Source organism: Phragmites australis, chromosome 20, assembly GCF_958298935.1.
Source record: "Phragmites australis chromosome 20, lpPhrAust1.1, whole genome shotgun sequence".
Classification (NCBI taxonomy): domain Eukaryota; kingdom Viridiplantae; phylum Streptophyta; class Magnoliopsida; order Poales; family Poaceae; genus Phragmites; species Phragmites australis.
In genome coordinates, this window is record NC_084940.1 from 6,348,611 (window position 1) to 6,362,193 (window position 13,583).

Consider the following 13,583-nt stretch of genomic DNA (forward strand, 5'->3'; position numbering starts at 1 on the left):
GCTCATAGAATCTCCACCCGTGATCGGTGTTCGACCCGGGGCAAGCTGGCCATCTTCGAGACCAGATGGTTCAGAGGTGCGACCAAATGGATTAGAAGGAGGCGGAGCCATGCTCTGCTGGGCGCCTTATCGGATGCCTCCAGAACCTCGTCAATGATTATGTGCAGAATGTCGACCTCAGGGAGGCCCTGCAATGGTGCAAATCGTGAAAATCTAACTCCTGAAAAGGCCTAGGGCATGGATTTTGGAAATACCAAACTTACCCTCCTATTGCGCTCTCTCCTATAGGGTGATATTGCACAGCGGGAGCACACCAACTAAGGACTGTCTTTCCTCAGGGAGGCCGACATTAGGATTCAGATTCGCGAATCGACAACATCATCAGTGAGATCTGAATAATAGAAGAGACATGAGAGGCTCTGCACCCATACAAAAGGGCGACACCAAGGAAGCAGCGTGGGGTTACCTGTGCCACTCTCCTGGGTGACATCACTCGGACCAGAGTACAGAAACACTGGATGTGCTCGCCTCAGGAGGGGGCACAACCGGTGCTTAATGAAGTCTTGAACAATGTCCGACCCCGTCAGCCCGACTTCTCGAAGATAGCCAACCAGCTGGGCTAGGGTCACTAGCTCCAGGGTAGTTACAAGCGAATTCCCCCAGTTATCAAAGGTTGTCCAAGGAACTGTCGGCCATGAGGTAGAACCAATCCTCCCTCTAGCCCGACCACAACAACTTGAGGCCAGGCCCGTCCACTAGCAAGGGCAGGGTGGGCACTCGCACAGGGCCCCCAAATAAATAATTGGGGTCTCCAATTTCTAATTAACTTGCTTAAGTATATATTTAATCAGAGATAAAAATAAAAGCCACTCTAATCAGATTGTTTCGTTGCTTTCCATTGCCTATACGAGTCTGGATTAACTATGGTTTGGTTCATAAATTTCTAATATTACTGGTTACTGCTATTCTTTCTTGTATTTGTGCATTTGAATGTTGTTTTCATTTTCTTCGATCATTCCATATCTTATGAAAGTAGGGATAGAAAATTTGAATCTGGAGGCTAAATTGAGAGCCTGATTCAGAAGTTTAGCACAGGGCCCCCAATTTCTGCGGGACGGCCCTGCTTGAGGCTCACCTCAATGTAGGAGCCCGTGGTGCCGTCGCGAAGATGGAACCCGTAGCTTTCAGTGGGCGGCCCTGTCACTGACCAACAAGTGTAGAAGAGCCGAAAGAGGTCGAGACATGGCTCGATCCTGACAAAGTTCTCACATAGATGAGCAAAGATGCTCAGCATGAGAATGGAGTTGTGGTTGAGATGGAGGTGATAGATGTCATAGAAGGAGATGACTGTGATGAAGAACTCGAAGAAGGGCGGCATGAGGCCCACCAAGTAGAATGAGATGAACATCAAGATCTCCCTGGAGCGTTACGCCGAGTAAAGGCGCGGATGAGCATACCGACGTTGTACATCGTCTTTAGCCTCACCCTGTTGCACTTGGATCTGGGGAAGGCGGGCTCTCTACTGGTGTGTTCCATCGGATGAAATGGAAGATGTGGCGAGGGAAAGAATGGAGACGGAGATGAAGGACTCTGAGTGTGAAGACTTAGAGGCTAAGGGAGATGACGAAAGGAACCATGGGTACTTCAATTTAAAGGGTCAATGTTATATCTCAGCTGGCAGTTAGGTATTGTCAAGACCACGGCCTCATCACATGATCATTGCGAGGCTCGTGCGACCAGCCCTTGGTCGCAAAGCAAAATCCTGCAATCATGCTGGTCGCAGAGCAGCTACTTACATAACCAGTCAAGTCTCATTTAATACTGTCAACTCGAGTATTTTTCTTCCCTAGGCACTCGCTTTCATCGAGGCATGATCGTGGGGCGGTATGGTGTTGCAGTGACCCATCATGTAACATTTAATGCCGCGGGATGGTCTGACGGGTGAGCGTGACGACGTTCGTTGATGGTACAGGGCGTGCAGGATGACCATAGCGGGGTTGGTGTGCTTACCCACCATCATGATGAGCTAGGAATAGCTAAGCTTCGTCATGTGTAAGTCTATTACCTGTTTTGGCACGATCCATTTGTATAAACATCTTTTCCCTGAGTATATAAAGAGGTGAAGACCCTGTTTGTATGGAGAAGAGAATATACTTTGTAACAAGTTCACCTAACTCATAAGACAATACATATGATATAGGGCTATTATTCTACGGGAGGTATGAACCTGGATAAATTCATGTGTTTCTAGGTCCAGTTCAATATATATCCACTAGAAACGTAGATCAACACGCACATCATCCGGTATACTCTTGATTTATTGTCTGGGATCATCCCCCGACATAAGATCTCGTATGATTATATTTTGATGAGAAACTAAATATATGATGAAAAAGTCTCATAAAATTTTGACTAACCATTTTCAAGTTATATCCGTTTAACTAAACAAGAAATTGATCATCATATCATGCTACCAAATAAAAAATTAAAGAAATTGAATCACCATATCATACTACCAAATAAAAAATTAAATCAACATATCTAACAAAAATACGAACGATCATATTCCATCTAACTTTATGTTTTAACCAAACTCACCTTGATGTGTGCACAGGAGCGTAGCCACCGCCTCACCACGCTGTGCACCTTGCCTGCCACGCCTCGGCACACCCGCGCGCAGCGGCTCAGGGGAGCACGCATCTACTGTGTCTAGCAAGCTCATGGTGCTACAGCTACCAAGCCATCTCGCAAGAAAAATCTATTGCTGCCGTGTGCCATCCCAAACGTAACAGTGGAAATCTCCATTGCTGGGGCATTACCTTCGGCACCTTCGAAGCAAAATGAGGCCAAGTGAAGTGACGAATCTAGTTTCTCGTCCTGTGATCCACTTTCGTCTTGACCATGTGTGGTATGACCTAGAGAAAGCACCAGTGGCACTGGGCAACAGATAAGCATCCATGTTATTAGGGATTAAAATTTCACTAATAGGTAAATATCTAATTTTAAAATTTTCTTTCACTCATATGTAGAATCAACAGAGCAGAGAATGAAAAATGAGAAATTTTGTGAAATTTTATAAATTTTGGACTTTTCGCTGGTGAACGAATTTTTTGTAAAATGAAATTGAAATCTCTGATCTATACATTCCTAGTTGGATCGTGCTTTGACAAGGAAAATGAACAAATATCAATGCACACAGACTTCTGAGCTGAAAAGGGGTCCAAGAAAGTTCACTGATTTCTGGACGATTCATCTCTGTTCGGCAAAAGGAGAACGGGGGCCAGCCAACCGGCCAACAACAAAAGGCAAAGTCACCGACCAAAGAGCAAAGAAGGCGGATTTGACTCATATCCTACTGGGAATCCACGAGCGGGTGCCAATAATATACCATCAGCTGCAAAAAGTAGGTGAATGCAGTGTGAGTTCTTCACGAAAAAGAGCCAACTTTCTGAATCCTTTTCACAGTTTAGTGGGCTAACTTTGCAGCACTTGCATCTTATTTGGCACATATGTGTAGGATCTTTTCTCCTGGCAACCACTGATCGATATGTGCATTCTCCAAAGAACACACCCTCAAACACCACTAAACGAATTACGTGATGTTTATCCGGATCGTACTATAAGGAGTATTAAACATCGTAGGATCTAGGTGATTCATTTACATTCAAAGGAGATCAGAAGAAGCTGAAAAGGCTAATTCCAAGATTTGCTTCTCTGAAATCCTGCTCCTTGCCCTTAGTGTCCACACTGAGTATTATGACTCGGATTTGCTCCTCATGTTCCCTTTTCCTTCCTCCTCTTTTGCCATCCGAGATAACTTTCTCCCTCCTTTGGAAGAAAGGAAACCATGAGCAATGCCTGATATTTATATAGCCGCGTATTCGCTGGCCAATCTAACCGAGTTCTCTGCATCGAACACTTCAGCATCCGGCAACCATGGCCTCTCAGCCTCCTGTCACTACGGGCTTTGAAGAGGAGTGCAGAGAGATCCACGACGCGTGCAGCCAACCCCGACGCTTGGGCCTCCTCCTGGCTCCCCGGAGCCCGTCCGAGAGACAGCAGATCAGGGCGGCTTACCGTGCAACGTTCGGCGAGGACCTCGCCGAACGGCTGCACGAGACCCTCGTGGCCAACCAGGAGGATGAGGTGAGCACAGGGGCAGAGCGACTCCGCTTCACTTGAGCCTTCACGGTGAGTCCTCACCATGAGTGTTTCCTTACCATGAGTGTTTCTTCGTCCAGCTCTGCAAGCTGCTCTACCTGTGGACGCTCGAGCCAGCGGAGAGAGACGCGATCATGGTGCGGGAGGCGGTAGAGGGCGGCATGACTGCGGCCGGCCACCGGGCCCTGGTCGAGGTCTTCACGCGGCGGAAGCAGAACCAGCTCTTCTTTACCAAGCAGGCGTACCTGGCCAAGTTCAGGAGGAACCTGGAGCAGGACATGGCCACCGAGCCGTCTCATCCGTACCAGAGGGCATGTACCCCTGCTTCTCATTGTTCTTCAGTTTTCTACTGTGAAGTGTGAACTCACTTCTGACACTGTCGTTCTGTTGATGATCTGAGCAGCTGTTGGTAGCTCTTGCGGCCTCCCGCAAGTCGCACCACGATGAGCTCAGCCAGCACATTGCGAAATGCGACGCGAGGAGGCTGTACGATGCGAAGAACGGCAGCGCCGGATCGGGCGTCGACGAGGCTGTGATCCTTGAGATGTTCAGCAAGAGGAGCATCCCACAGCTCAGGCTGGCGTTATGCAGCTACAAACACATATATGGGCATGATTACACCAAGGCAAGCAAACCCAACGACCTGATGGCATCCCTTTCATACAACCTTACTAATGACTCTGTTCTTAGGCTGTTATGCAACATTGTGTCTATGCAGGCACTGAAGATGAATGGGTCTGGTGAGTTTGGAGAATCTCTGAGAGTTGTTGTCAGGTGCATCTACAGTCCCTCCAAGTATTACTCCAAGGTGACACAAAACCCTTTGTTCAGTATCAAAGCAGGCAGTATCAAAACATATGTGGTCTGACTCAATCATCTGTTCTTGGTCTTTTCAGTTACTGCAAAGAAGTATGCAATGTGCAGCAACCGATAAAAGGTTGGTTACAAGGGCTATCTTGGGCAGCGACGACGTCGGTATGGACGAGATCAAATCAGAGTTCAAGAGTAGTTATGGAAGGAACCTTGCAGACTTCGTCCTTGAAAGCTTGCCTGCGAGTGATTACAGAGATTTTCTTGTGGCTGTGGCAGGAGGATCAGTGGCCTCACGTTGAAAGTAGAGAAATCCTTGACTTGTCAATGGAATAAAATTCTATAGTAAGTTGAACAACAGTCGCATGTCATACGAACCTGGGATTTTAGGTTATAAGATGCTACCAGTTTGATTACAAAATTGTTATTTCCTGACACATGATGGGAAAATTATCCGATCTCATATACAATAAGTAGAACATAAAATTAAGTTATTGCACAAATGTCATTTATATGAGCTTCTTCTTTCGGAAGTACTCCTGTAGATGCCATATCTGCAAAACAGAGACTAAATGCAAACAATAAGAGCCATCATGCTCAACCACATGATCGTAGCATTTGTCTTCTCATTGACATCGCTCATGTTAGCTTCTCTGCATCGAGAGCAATTTTGTTAGATAAACTGGGTACGGCCTAAGGTATCAGTCAGGTACACGAATGACCAACACATCGAGCTAGAAAAGGAAGTGGGTGCACTAACTTGGATCTGAACAGGAGAAGGTTTTCATGGATTGCTTGGACAGATGTTTCAAGCTTGACCAACTCGAGCTCAACTCCCTGGTTATGGAAGTCAATGTTATTCAAAAGGGAGATAAAATAAAACAACAAATAAACACTACATATCCATGTACTTAACCTCAATCTTTTCCTTTCTAGTGACAAAATCCCAATCTTTGGCAGCAATCCCAATTTTCCACTCAAGATTTAGTTTCACCGCTAACCCCCTGTCCTCTCCATCAACCGAGAAGCAAGCTAGGTAGTTTCCTGCTTCAGCCTGTGGTGAATGCAAACTGGTCCATTGAAACCTTTTGTTTCTTATGCACAATGTCTCCAAAAGGGGATGTAACCTGCAAAAATAATGCCCTCAGGAATTTAAGCAAGTTGGCAGAATAGGAAAAATCGAAAATGAAATAATGTGCTATCATAAATCCCCATTTCCCTTCTCAGTAAAAATGTAAAGAGCCTATGTTTTCAATAAAGTGAAAAGGAAAAAAAAAAAGATTTACGTTCTACTGCTACCATGTGCAAATAGGATGGAAGCTTATACACATGAAATTGCTGGAATGCACACCCCATCTGGCCTTCTTCACAAGTGAACAAATAGGCTATCATGAATGCAAATGGGAAACTAATTTGCAGATACACATAACAATAAAAGGGTTGATTTCACACACCCCTGACTCATAATCATGAATTGGTCCAACAAAATGTTGTCTATTCGTAAATTATCTCTATTTGCAGGTCTCAGTATCCCTAAGTGACGCATCAATAACATGTTATTGGAACAACATGTTACAATCTTCATGAGTGAACGGTTAGAACTAACAATGAAATAGAGATACTTTCGATGTACCAAATATAATACAAGGTATAAATTTTATCTCTATATAGAACAAAAAATAGGGAGGGCACACGGACAAAAAGGAATCATCAATGCGTCCTATTTTAAGTACTATTCTGTTCATTGTTCAAATGTAAACGGTGATAAAGAGCCCTAACATAAAGTAAATAACTACTCTTCCTACAGTCAATCCTTGATCATATCAATGTCAGGATTGTACCGCAGTATATAGGGGCCATATGCAAAATTAAAATTACACTATCAGAAAAGAAGACATCTTTTCTCGAATACAATTGTATGTGTACCGTTAAAAACAGAATTAATGTTATATGTGGTCAATATTTATAATAAAAGAGGAATATTTGAGAAATTCATAAAAATATAATAATGTCCAATCTAGAAGAGTTGTGGTTTGTGAAGAGTCTATTTATATTCTATATGCTATACAATAGTATCCAATTTAAATAGGTGATGAAAATTCAGTTACACCTAAAGGCTAAAACATGCTTAGTACTAGTAGTATAGTTATATCTAATCTTCGCACGAAAATTCATGAGACGTAGCTGTTCGCAGTGAGATGAATGATCAAATTAATGGGTTGCTGACCTAATTAATAACTTAAACTTATAGAAATTAACTTTAGTAAGGTAGGATTGATGGCTACATGAGGCCCTTGCAGGGTGGGGGCCCTGTGCGATCACCCACCCTGCACATGCTAATCGACGGCCCTGATCAATGTTTATGAATGTAGCGACACATTTTATCAAGAAGAATGATAAAATGATTATTTTTCTGTGCATACCCACAAACAGTGTGTGCATCAAATGAAAGGAGATAGATGAATACTAGATCCCAATGGCCTTCAAAATGCCAATAGCTAGTCACATACTCACATGTACAATGTGCTCAAGTTGCCATCAATTGTTACCAATATTTGATAACTACCTTCCACAACATCAGAAAATCATCACTGAAATATATCAAATGCACAAACCAGAGCAACACTCATGGATAACGCATTCCCCCTTTTCATTTCCAATGGACATGTACTAATCCGGTTCCAATGCAACGGATCATTCTTCTGCGACCGACCCTCACCATTTCGCCGTGTAGGCCATTACCATTCGCACCTCACCTCTCACATTGTGACATCCCGATCAATCCTAATCCGGCCCCGGTGAGATGATTACCTTGACGGAGACGGTGGGGTGCGTGTGGTGGTGCTCTTAGAGGACGGAGTAGTCGCCGATGACGACGATGTTGGGTTGGATCTCCTCCGACACGCACTTGGTCGCCGACCGCTGAATCTCCAGCCATAATGCCCCCGCCCCTGCCGCCATCCACCACGTCGCCACCGCCATCGCCGCGGCCCACGCGCCACCTCGCACCATTGCCTCTTCCGGCTGCTCCAACTGCCCGATGTCCAATCGCCGAAGTCGAAGCACCACAGCGTCCATCTCTGTCGGAGCCCTCCTTCGGATCAACTGCAACTCATAACGGTTCTTGTATCAGTAACTGGTACGTATATATTTTTAACAGAAGTAGATATCATATACATATATCGATTAAAGTACGATATTAAGAAACAATACATAATTTATTACAATAAAAATCCATAGGCATAATTAAACAAAACCTCATAGCACAACAAAAATAACTCAAAAGCGACCCAAACCCTACAGGCAGCTTGAGTGTGAAAGAAACCTATCTTTTCTATTTTTCCTCTTCACCTTCGACGAAGTCGGTCTCTCGATCATTTGAATTCACATATAGCAAGAGTGAGTACATAAGGTATTCAGCGAGACATTAGATGCATAAAAATAGATCAGAGATAAGGCTGTGGAGTCTTTAGGTTCTGTAGAAAGCTAATTTTTGATACAAGGTTTAATTTGCAAAGACTATCTTAAAACATTGTTGAGGGAAACACATAAGTTGAGTTTATGAGGTTGTTGGCCCTAGAGGAGATATTTCTATCTCGTCAGTTCCCACACTTCTTTTGCCGTGAACACACAGTCTGGGATACTCCATACACAACCAATACTTTTTAAAAACACGTGCACACTACCCACTCATACGCCAAGGAAGTACTCACGCTAGAAAGCTAATCACTGTGATCGAACCATAGCATGTTCTTGACCGAGTGCACGACTATCCGGATAGATTTAACATTATGTAGAGGTTGTACACTTTAACCACAAGATATGTATAGACTTTAACCTTAGCAACTAGTGGAACTGTCATAACGAGACGCAACGTCCTCACAACGTAGCCACAATATCCACCAACGGGGACTAAGATATCAGGGGCCTTAGAATATCCACAGAAAGGACCACTTAGCAATCCCAAGGTTTTGACATAGCCTTAACAATATCACCAGCCGGACCTTGGGTTACGTATTACCCAAGTCTTCTCCTGGTCCCCGGTGCCATTACCGGCTTCCGAGTAGGTACCGAACTAAGTTGAAGGAGTTGCCACTACTAGATAGGATGTTACAGCGAACCAGTCCTTATACAACCGATACAAATGTCTCTCAGCAAGAACACCATAAAGACGAACCTTGCTCCAAAGTAGTTCTCACTTTTATAGGGTACCTTACTCACCCTGTCAATAATACACTAGAGTTTTTCAAGAACACAAATCTCTCTCACACACACACCAAGACACAACACTTCATATTTTTTTGAAAAGATATGATTAACCCATGTAATTATCCCAGTTCTTTCATTTGAGCAAAGCAATTCTAAGTATGCTAGTAAACAAGTATTCATCCAAACAATCATTATAGTTGATGTTGAGGATCTTCTAGGGTTTCAACGGAATAAAGGTGACCATATCAAGGCATGACATAAACAAGCTAGGTCATAACTACATTAGCATTTTCTTTAAAATTACATTTATTAACTTAAACATGCATATCCCTATTGAAATAATGGCTCTACGGGTTGTATTTAAAAACATAGGATTAACATGATCAACGGTGTAGGACTTGTCTTCGTTGTCCGCTCCTTTGTCAAACTCTAGATCCTCTGGGTCTTCCTCGAACGCGCATTCCTCTAATAAACACAACAAACGATAAAAATGTACATACAAGCAATCAATCAAATGATTTTATTAAAAACTAATTAAATTAAAAAAATTATGGAATTAACATGGTTTGGTAGATCTTGAATTTAGATGAATATCGGTGGAAGAATCGTCAAAAACAGAGTTAGGACGGAGGAGAAATGAGCTTTGAAAGTTTTACCGAGAGAGAAAACCATGAAAAAAAAGAATATTCTTAGAATGTTTCTTGGCTCAGCTTGGCTCACGGCTTGGCTTAGGATCGGCTAAAGGGTGGTGATGGACTCGGTTTGGTCGGGCGGGCTCACCTGTCAGTGAGAAGGAGAGAGAATAAGGGATAGGGAGAGGTGGCCGGCTCGGCCGGACGAGCTCACCTGTCAGCGGAGGGGGAGAGGGAGGAGGCGATGGAGGTGGTGGACGGCGGGCGCGCCGGCGACGGAGGGTGGCAACGGCTCCGACGAGCAACTGGTGGATCTGGCCCGGACGGGGGCGGATGTGGCCGGCGAGGGCGATGGCCGGCGACTGTGAAGAAGTGGCGACCGACAATGGCAAGGAAGACATGCTAAGGTACGGTTCTTTAGTGGGCAGGGATATAGAGGGGAATGGTAGTGGAGCTCACCAACGGCGGTGCTCGCAGAAGGAGTGAGGGAGGAAGTGGAGATGAGGGAGAGAGATGTGGTGTTGTGGTGTGGAGAGGAGGAAGAGGGCACTGTTGCTCTTTATACAGTGATGGCATTGGCACGACGGTGGAGCGGGTGCGAGGATAGACTCAAGGCTTAAGGGAGCGACGCGTGATGATGGAACAGCGGCGTGGCGCGGCGCAGAGCAGAGGATGGTGACGAAACGAGCGGTGCAGTGCGACGCAAAGCAGAGAGCTACGCTGGGTCAGAAAGAGAGATTTTTATTTATTTTTTCTCTAGGAGAACACGGATGTGACAATATCTAACGCGATTCGGCAGGTCCATGAACAAGCAATGCCCAATCGTAACCGTGATGGGCTTTGGTTGCGGCCGAAAAGTTTGAGCTTAATTTCATCTCGGCCCAAATGACGAAGTCTCCATCCACTCTCCGCAGCCTCCAGTCTCCACTTGGGAAAAATAATTCGGCAAAAAAGAAAAGGGTGAAGGGAGCAACGAACAAGCAAGGAGATTGCTTGGTGAGAGGAGTTGGTGAGGACTTGAGGAGAGGTTGCGGCCATGGAGAACCTGGCGCTGCTGTGGGCGATCATCGGGCCGGGCGTGGCCGGCGCCGTCTTCGGCGCGGGCTGGTGGTTCTGGGTGGACGCCGTCGTCTGCAGCGCCGTCCAGGTCTCCTTCCTTCACTACCTCCCGGGTGAGAGCAGGAAGCCCTATTCGGTCTTGGTGAAGTTGCCCTTTTGATTTCGTGCGTGGTTTGGGTTTGTAGTTGATGGGTGTGATTTCGTTGGGCGCGGTGATTTGCAGGGATCTTCGCCTCGCTGGCGGCGCTCATGTTCAATTGCGTGAACAAGGATGAGATCGGATACGATTATTACTCGCCGTACGGAGACGATTCCGAGTGGAGGTGAGGTTATTTATGCTCAATTTTGCATCGGTTAATCTAATTGGTGAATGGATTTGGGGTATTAAAATCCAGTTGATTGAACTGAACCCTGATTGCATGATACATTATCTGTGCAACTGAAATAGTAACAGTATAAAAACATGTTTAATTAGTTAGGTGCGTATGATTTAAGATTTTTTTTAGAATGCATGTAAATAATGGGATCAGCGACAACAGGCATCTGTTTCCTGCTGAACACAAATATGCAAACAGCTTCTCAGCATAGTTGGATAGGGCTTGCTTAGTTTATGTCTAAAGTAACATTACTACAAATTTATCTGAAAAGTTAAATACTGTGCGTCAATTTTCATCTTCCTAAGTTGGCATTCAGAAGTTTAAATTAGGACCCCACTGTGATTATAAGCTGGAAATATTTTGTAAAGATCCAAGAGGCTCCCAACTTCCCATTGGTTGATTATATACTAACTTGAGTGACACGTTTAAACTTTAAACAATTGCCTTCCCACTTAGGCAACTCTGCTATTCATTTATCAAGAAGTGGGGGCAAAAACTGCTTTATGTTGAATCTAGTTAGGCTCCTATATGATTCTTAGAATTGATGATATGTTGAAGTGTTTGTTAATCTGATTATAAGCAAGTGTTCAGGAAAGTCCTAATGACGATTTTTAAGAGATTTTGGAACTACATACTACTTAGACAACTAAGTCAACCAGTGGACTTCTCTTTTGGTTGTTTTACCAACTAAATCAGTTCATATATCTTTTGAGGGTAGTTACCTTTTGACAAATGATCCATGTTCATGGGTCGGTCTGCTTCCATATCCCTGTTTTTGTTAAGAGTAATGCAATCCGAATCTGACACCTCTGTCTGTCAAGTATAACTTATGCACTTAGGTAGAACTAGGACTCTTTGTGTTGTTAATTTGCATTCTCTGTTACTTTTTAGCTCCTCCACAACTCTGACAGGTTTAATGATGATTTGCGCCCTAGCTATCGAGAAGTTAAATGTGCTGAGATCTTAGGCTACTCCATTATATGTAGTTTTTGTTTCCAATTGCACCGTTTGTTCGTCATGTTAGTAACTATTGACAAAAAACGCCAAAAGGTCTTTGTGCAACTAGAGTGACGAGATCCAAGTCAGATTAAGTTATTTTTGTAACTCTAGATTTTAATGGTGCCTGCAAAAAGGTAAAGCTTTTAGATGCAAATTCCTATGCACTTAAACAATAGTGTAAGAGAGGTGTAAAATTAAGGAAAAGTTGTTGGTAAGTCGTATGTGATATGTTGCAGACAAAAGAAGTGTTTAGTATCCAATGCACACAACTAACTTTCTACAGTTCAAATCTCACACTAGCTTTGTACTTTCTACCAAAGGAACTTCATAGTTTGGAGCATTGTGCTGTGCTGTTGCGCATACCTTTTATCAGGCTCAGTTAGTCATATCGCAATCCTTGCTGGTATCTCCTAATGCAACGCACATACTTTATGCGCATCTGAAAATTCCTCACCTTTTTGTTTTGTCAAGAGTTTAATAGACCAGTGATGGGCGTGCTAGAGTGTATTCCAGTAGTATTTAGATTTTAAGAGCGATTTGCTTCTGATACTGCATGGAATTATAGTAATATTGGTTTGTTATTTCGCAGAGTGAAGCTTTGGCTTTTTGTGGCCTATGTCGTATCTTTTGTCTGCCTAGCTGGATCTGTGGGTTTATTGGTGCAAGATGCCCTGACCGACAAGGGCCCGTCTGTGTGGACTGGTGTTGCTGGTGTTCTGCAATGTGTTCTTGTGTTGATAAGGTATATCTTCATTCTTCATCAACTTTCTCTCTCATTCCATCATTCACTCAGTCCAGTTTGTATCTGACTTTTCATCATTCTTGCAGTGGGTTAATATATTGGACGTGCCCCACTGAGGATTAAGGGTCATAATGTTCTGAGCCGGCTATCTTGCGAAAAGAAAAATATTTCTACCAGTGTATGATTTTGTGTGAAGGAAAATCATGCCCATTGTGGAGTCGAAAGACCGGTTGTTTCATCTTGTGCATATCTGACTGCTTTCTGAAATGATGCTCAGCTCCAGTGCACGCTTGTCCCAAATCCTTGTGATGCATCATGCATATCTTCAGGTCGAACTGGAAGTGACAATCAATTGTAAGCTCGAAAATTGCTGCAATGCCGCAATTGACTGTCTCCTGCTGTAAGTTACTGTCACCTCGCCTCCTAGTCTGTTCCAGTTGACTTCAGTTAATCCAGATGCTGTTGCACCCTATTTCTTTGTTAGTGCTGCTAAACTGTTGAACAGCATCGACATGGAAACTGGAAAGGCAATAACAATGCTTGCATTGCATCACCAGAAGATAATTTATCGATCTGTTCTTTTTGGGAGTGCAT

The 13,583-nt window shown here is 43.9% G+C and overlaps 2 protein-coding genes and 1 pseudogene across 2 annotated transcripts; 2 read left to right on the forward strand and 1 right to left on the reverse strand.

Moving 5' to 3' along the window:
* The first annotated feature begins 3,451 nt into the window (after positions 1–3,451).
* On the forward strand, positions 3,452–5,322 carry LOC133901253 (annexin Gh1-like). The gene is made up of 5 exons (XM_062342550.1): positions 3,452–4,146; positions 4,242–4,472; positions 4,565–4,786; positions 4,880–4,969; positions 5,058–5,322. Exons 1-5 carry the CDS (start codon positions 3,937–3,939, stop codon positions 5,271–5,273), a joined length of 969 nt encoding a protein of 322 aa, XP_062198534.1. The 5' UTR covers positions 3,452–3,936; the 3' UTR covers positions 5,274–5,322.
* A 113-nt stretch (positions 5,323–5,435) lies between these two features.
* LOC133901254 (transmembrane emp24 domain-containing protein p24delta4-like) lies at positions 5,436–10,331 on the reverse strand (annotated as a pseudogene).
* Positions 10,332–10,734: 403 nt separating this feature from the next.
* LOC133902456 (uncharacterized) lies at positions 10,735–13,573 on the forward strand. The gene is made up of 4 exons (XM_062344046.1): positions 10,735–10,984; positions 11,095–11,194; positions 12,837–12,989; positions 13,076–13,573. Exons 1-4 carry the CDS (start codon positions 10,849–10,851, stop codon positions 13,110–13,112), a joined length of 426 nt encoding a protein of 141 aa, XP_062200030.1. The 5' UTR covers positions 10,735–10,848; the 3' UTR covers positions 13,113–13,573.
* The last annotated feature ends 10 nt before the right edge of the window (positions 13,574–13,583 follow it).

Excerpts from the sequence above, each read along its gene's own strand:
- LOC133901253 (XM_062342550.1), top strand. The coding sequence starts at position 3,937 with ATGGCCTCTCAGCCTCCTGTCACTACGGGCTTTGAAGAGGAGTGCAGA. Across the intron at positions 4,147-4,241 it reads TGGCCAACCAGGAGGATGAG|CTCTGCAAGCTGCTCTACCT; the intron begins GTGAGCACAGGG and ends TTCTTCGTCCAG. Across the intron at positions 4,970-5,057 it reads CCTCCAAGTATTACTCCAAG|TTACTGCAAAGAAGTATGCA; the intron begins GTGACACAAAAC and ends TGGTCTTTTCAG.
- LOC133902456 (XM_062344046.1), top strand. The coding sequence starts at position 10,849 with ATGGAGAACCTGGCGCTGCTGTGGGCGATCATCGGGCCGGGCGTGGCC. Across the intron at positions 11,195-12,836 it reads GGAGACGATTCCGAGTGGAG|AGTGAAGCTTTGGCTTTTTG; the intron begins GTGAGGTTATTT and ends GTTATTTCGCAG. Across the intron at positions 12,990-13,075 it reads TGTGTTCTTGTGTTGATAAG|TGGGTTAATATATTGGACGT; the intron begins GTATATCTTCAT and ends TCATTCTTGCAG.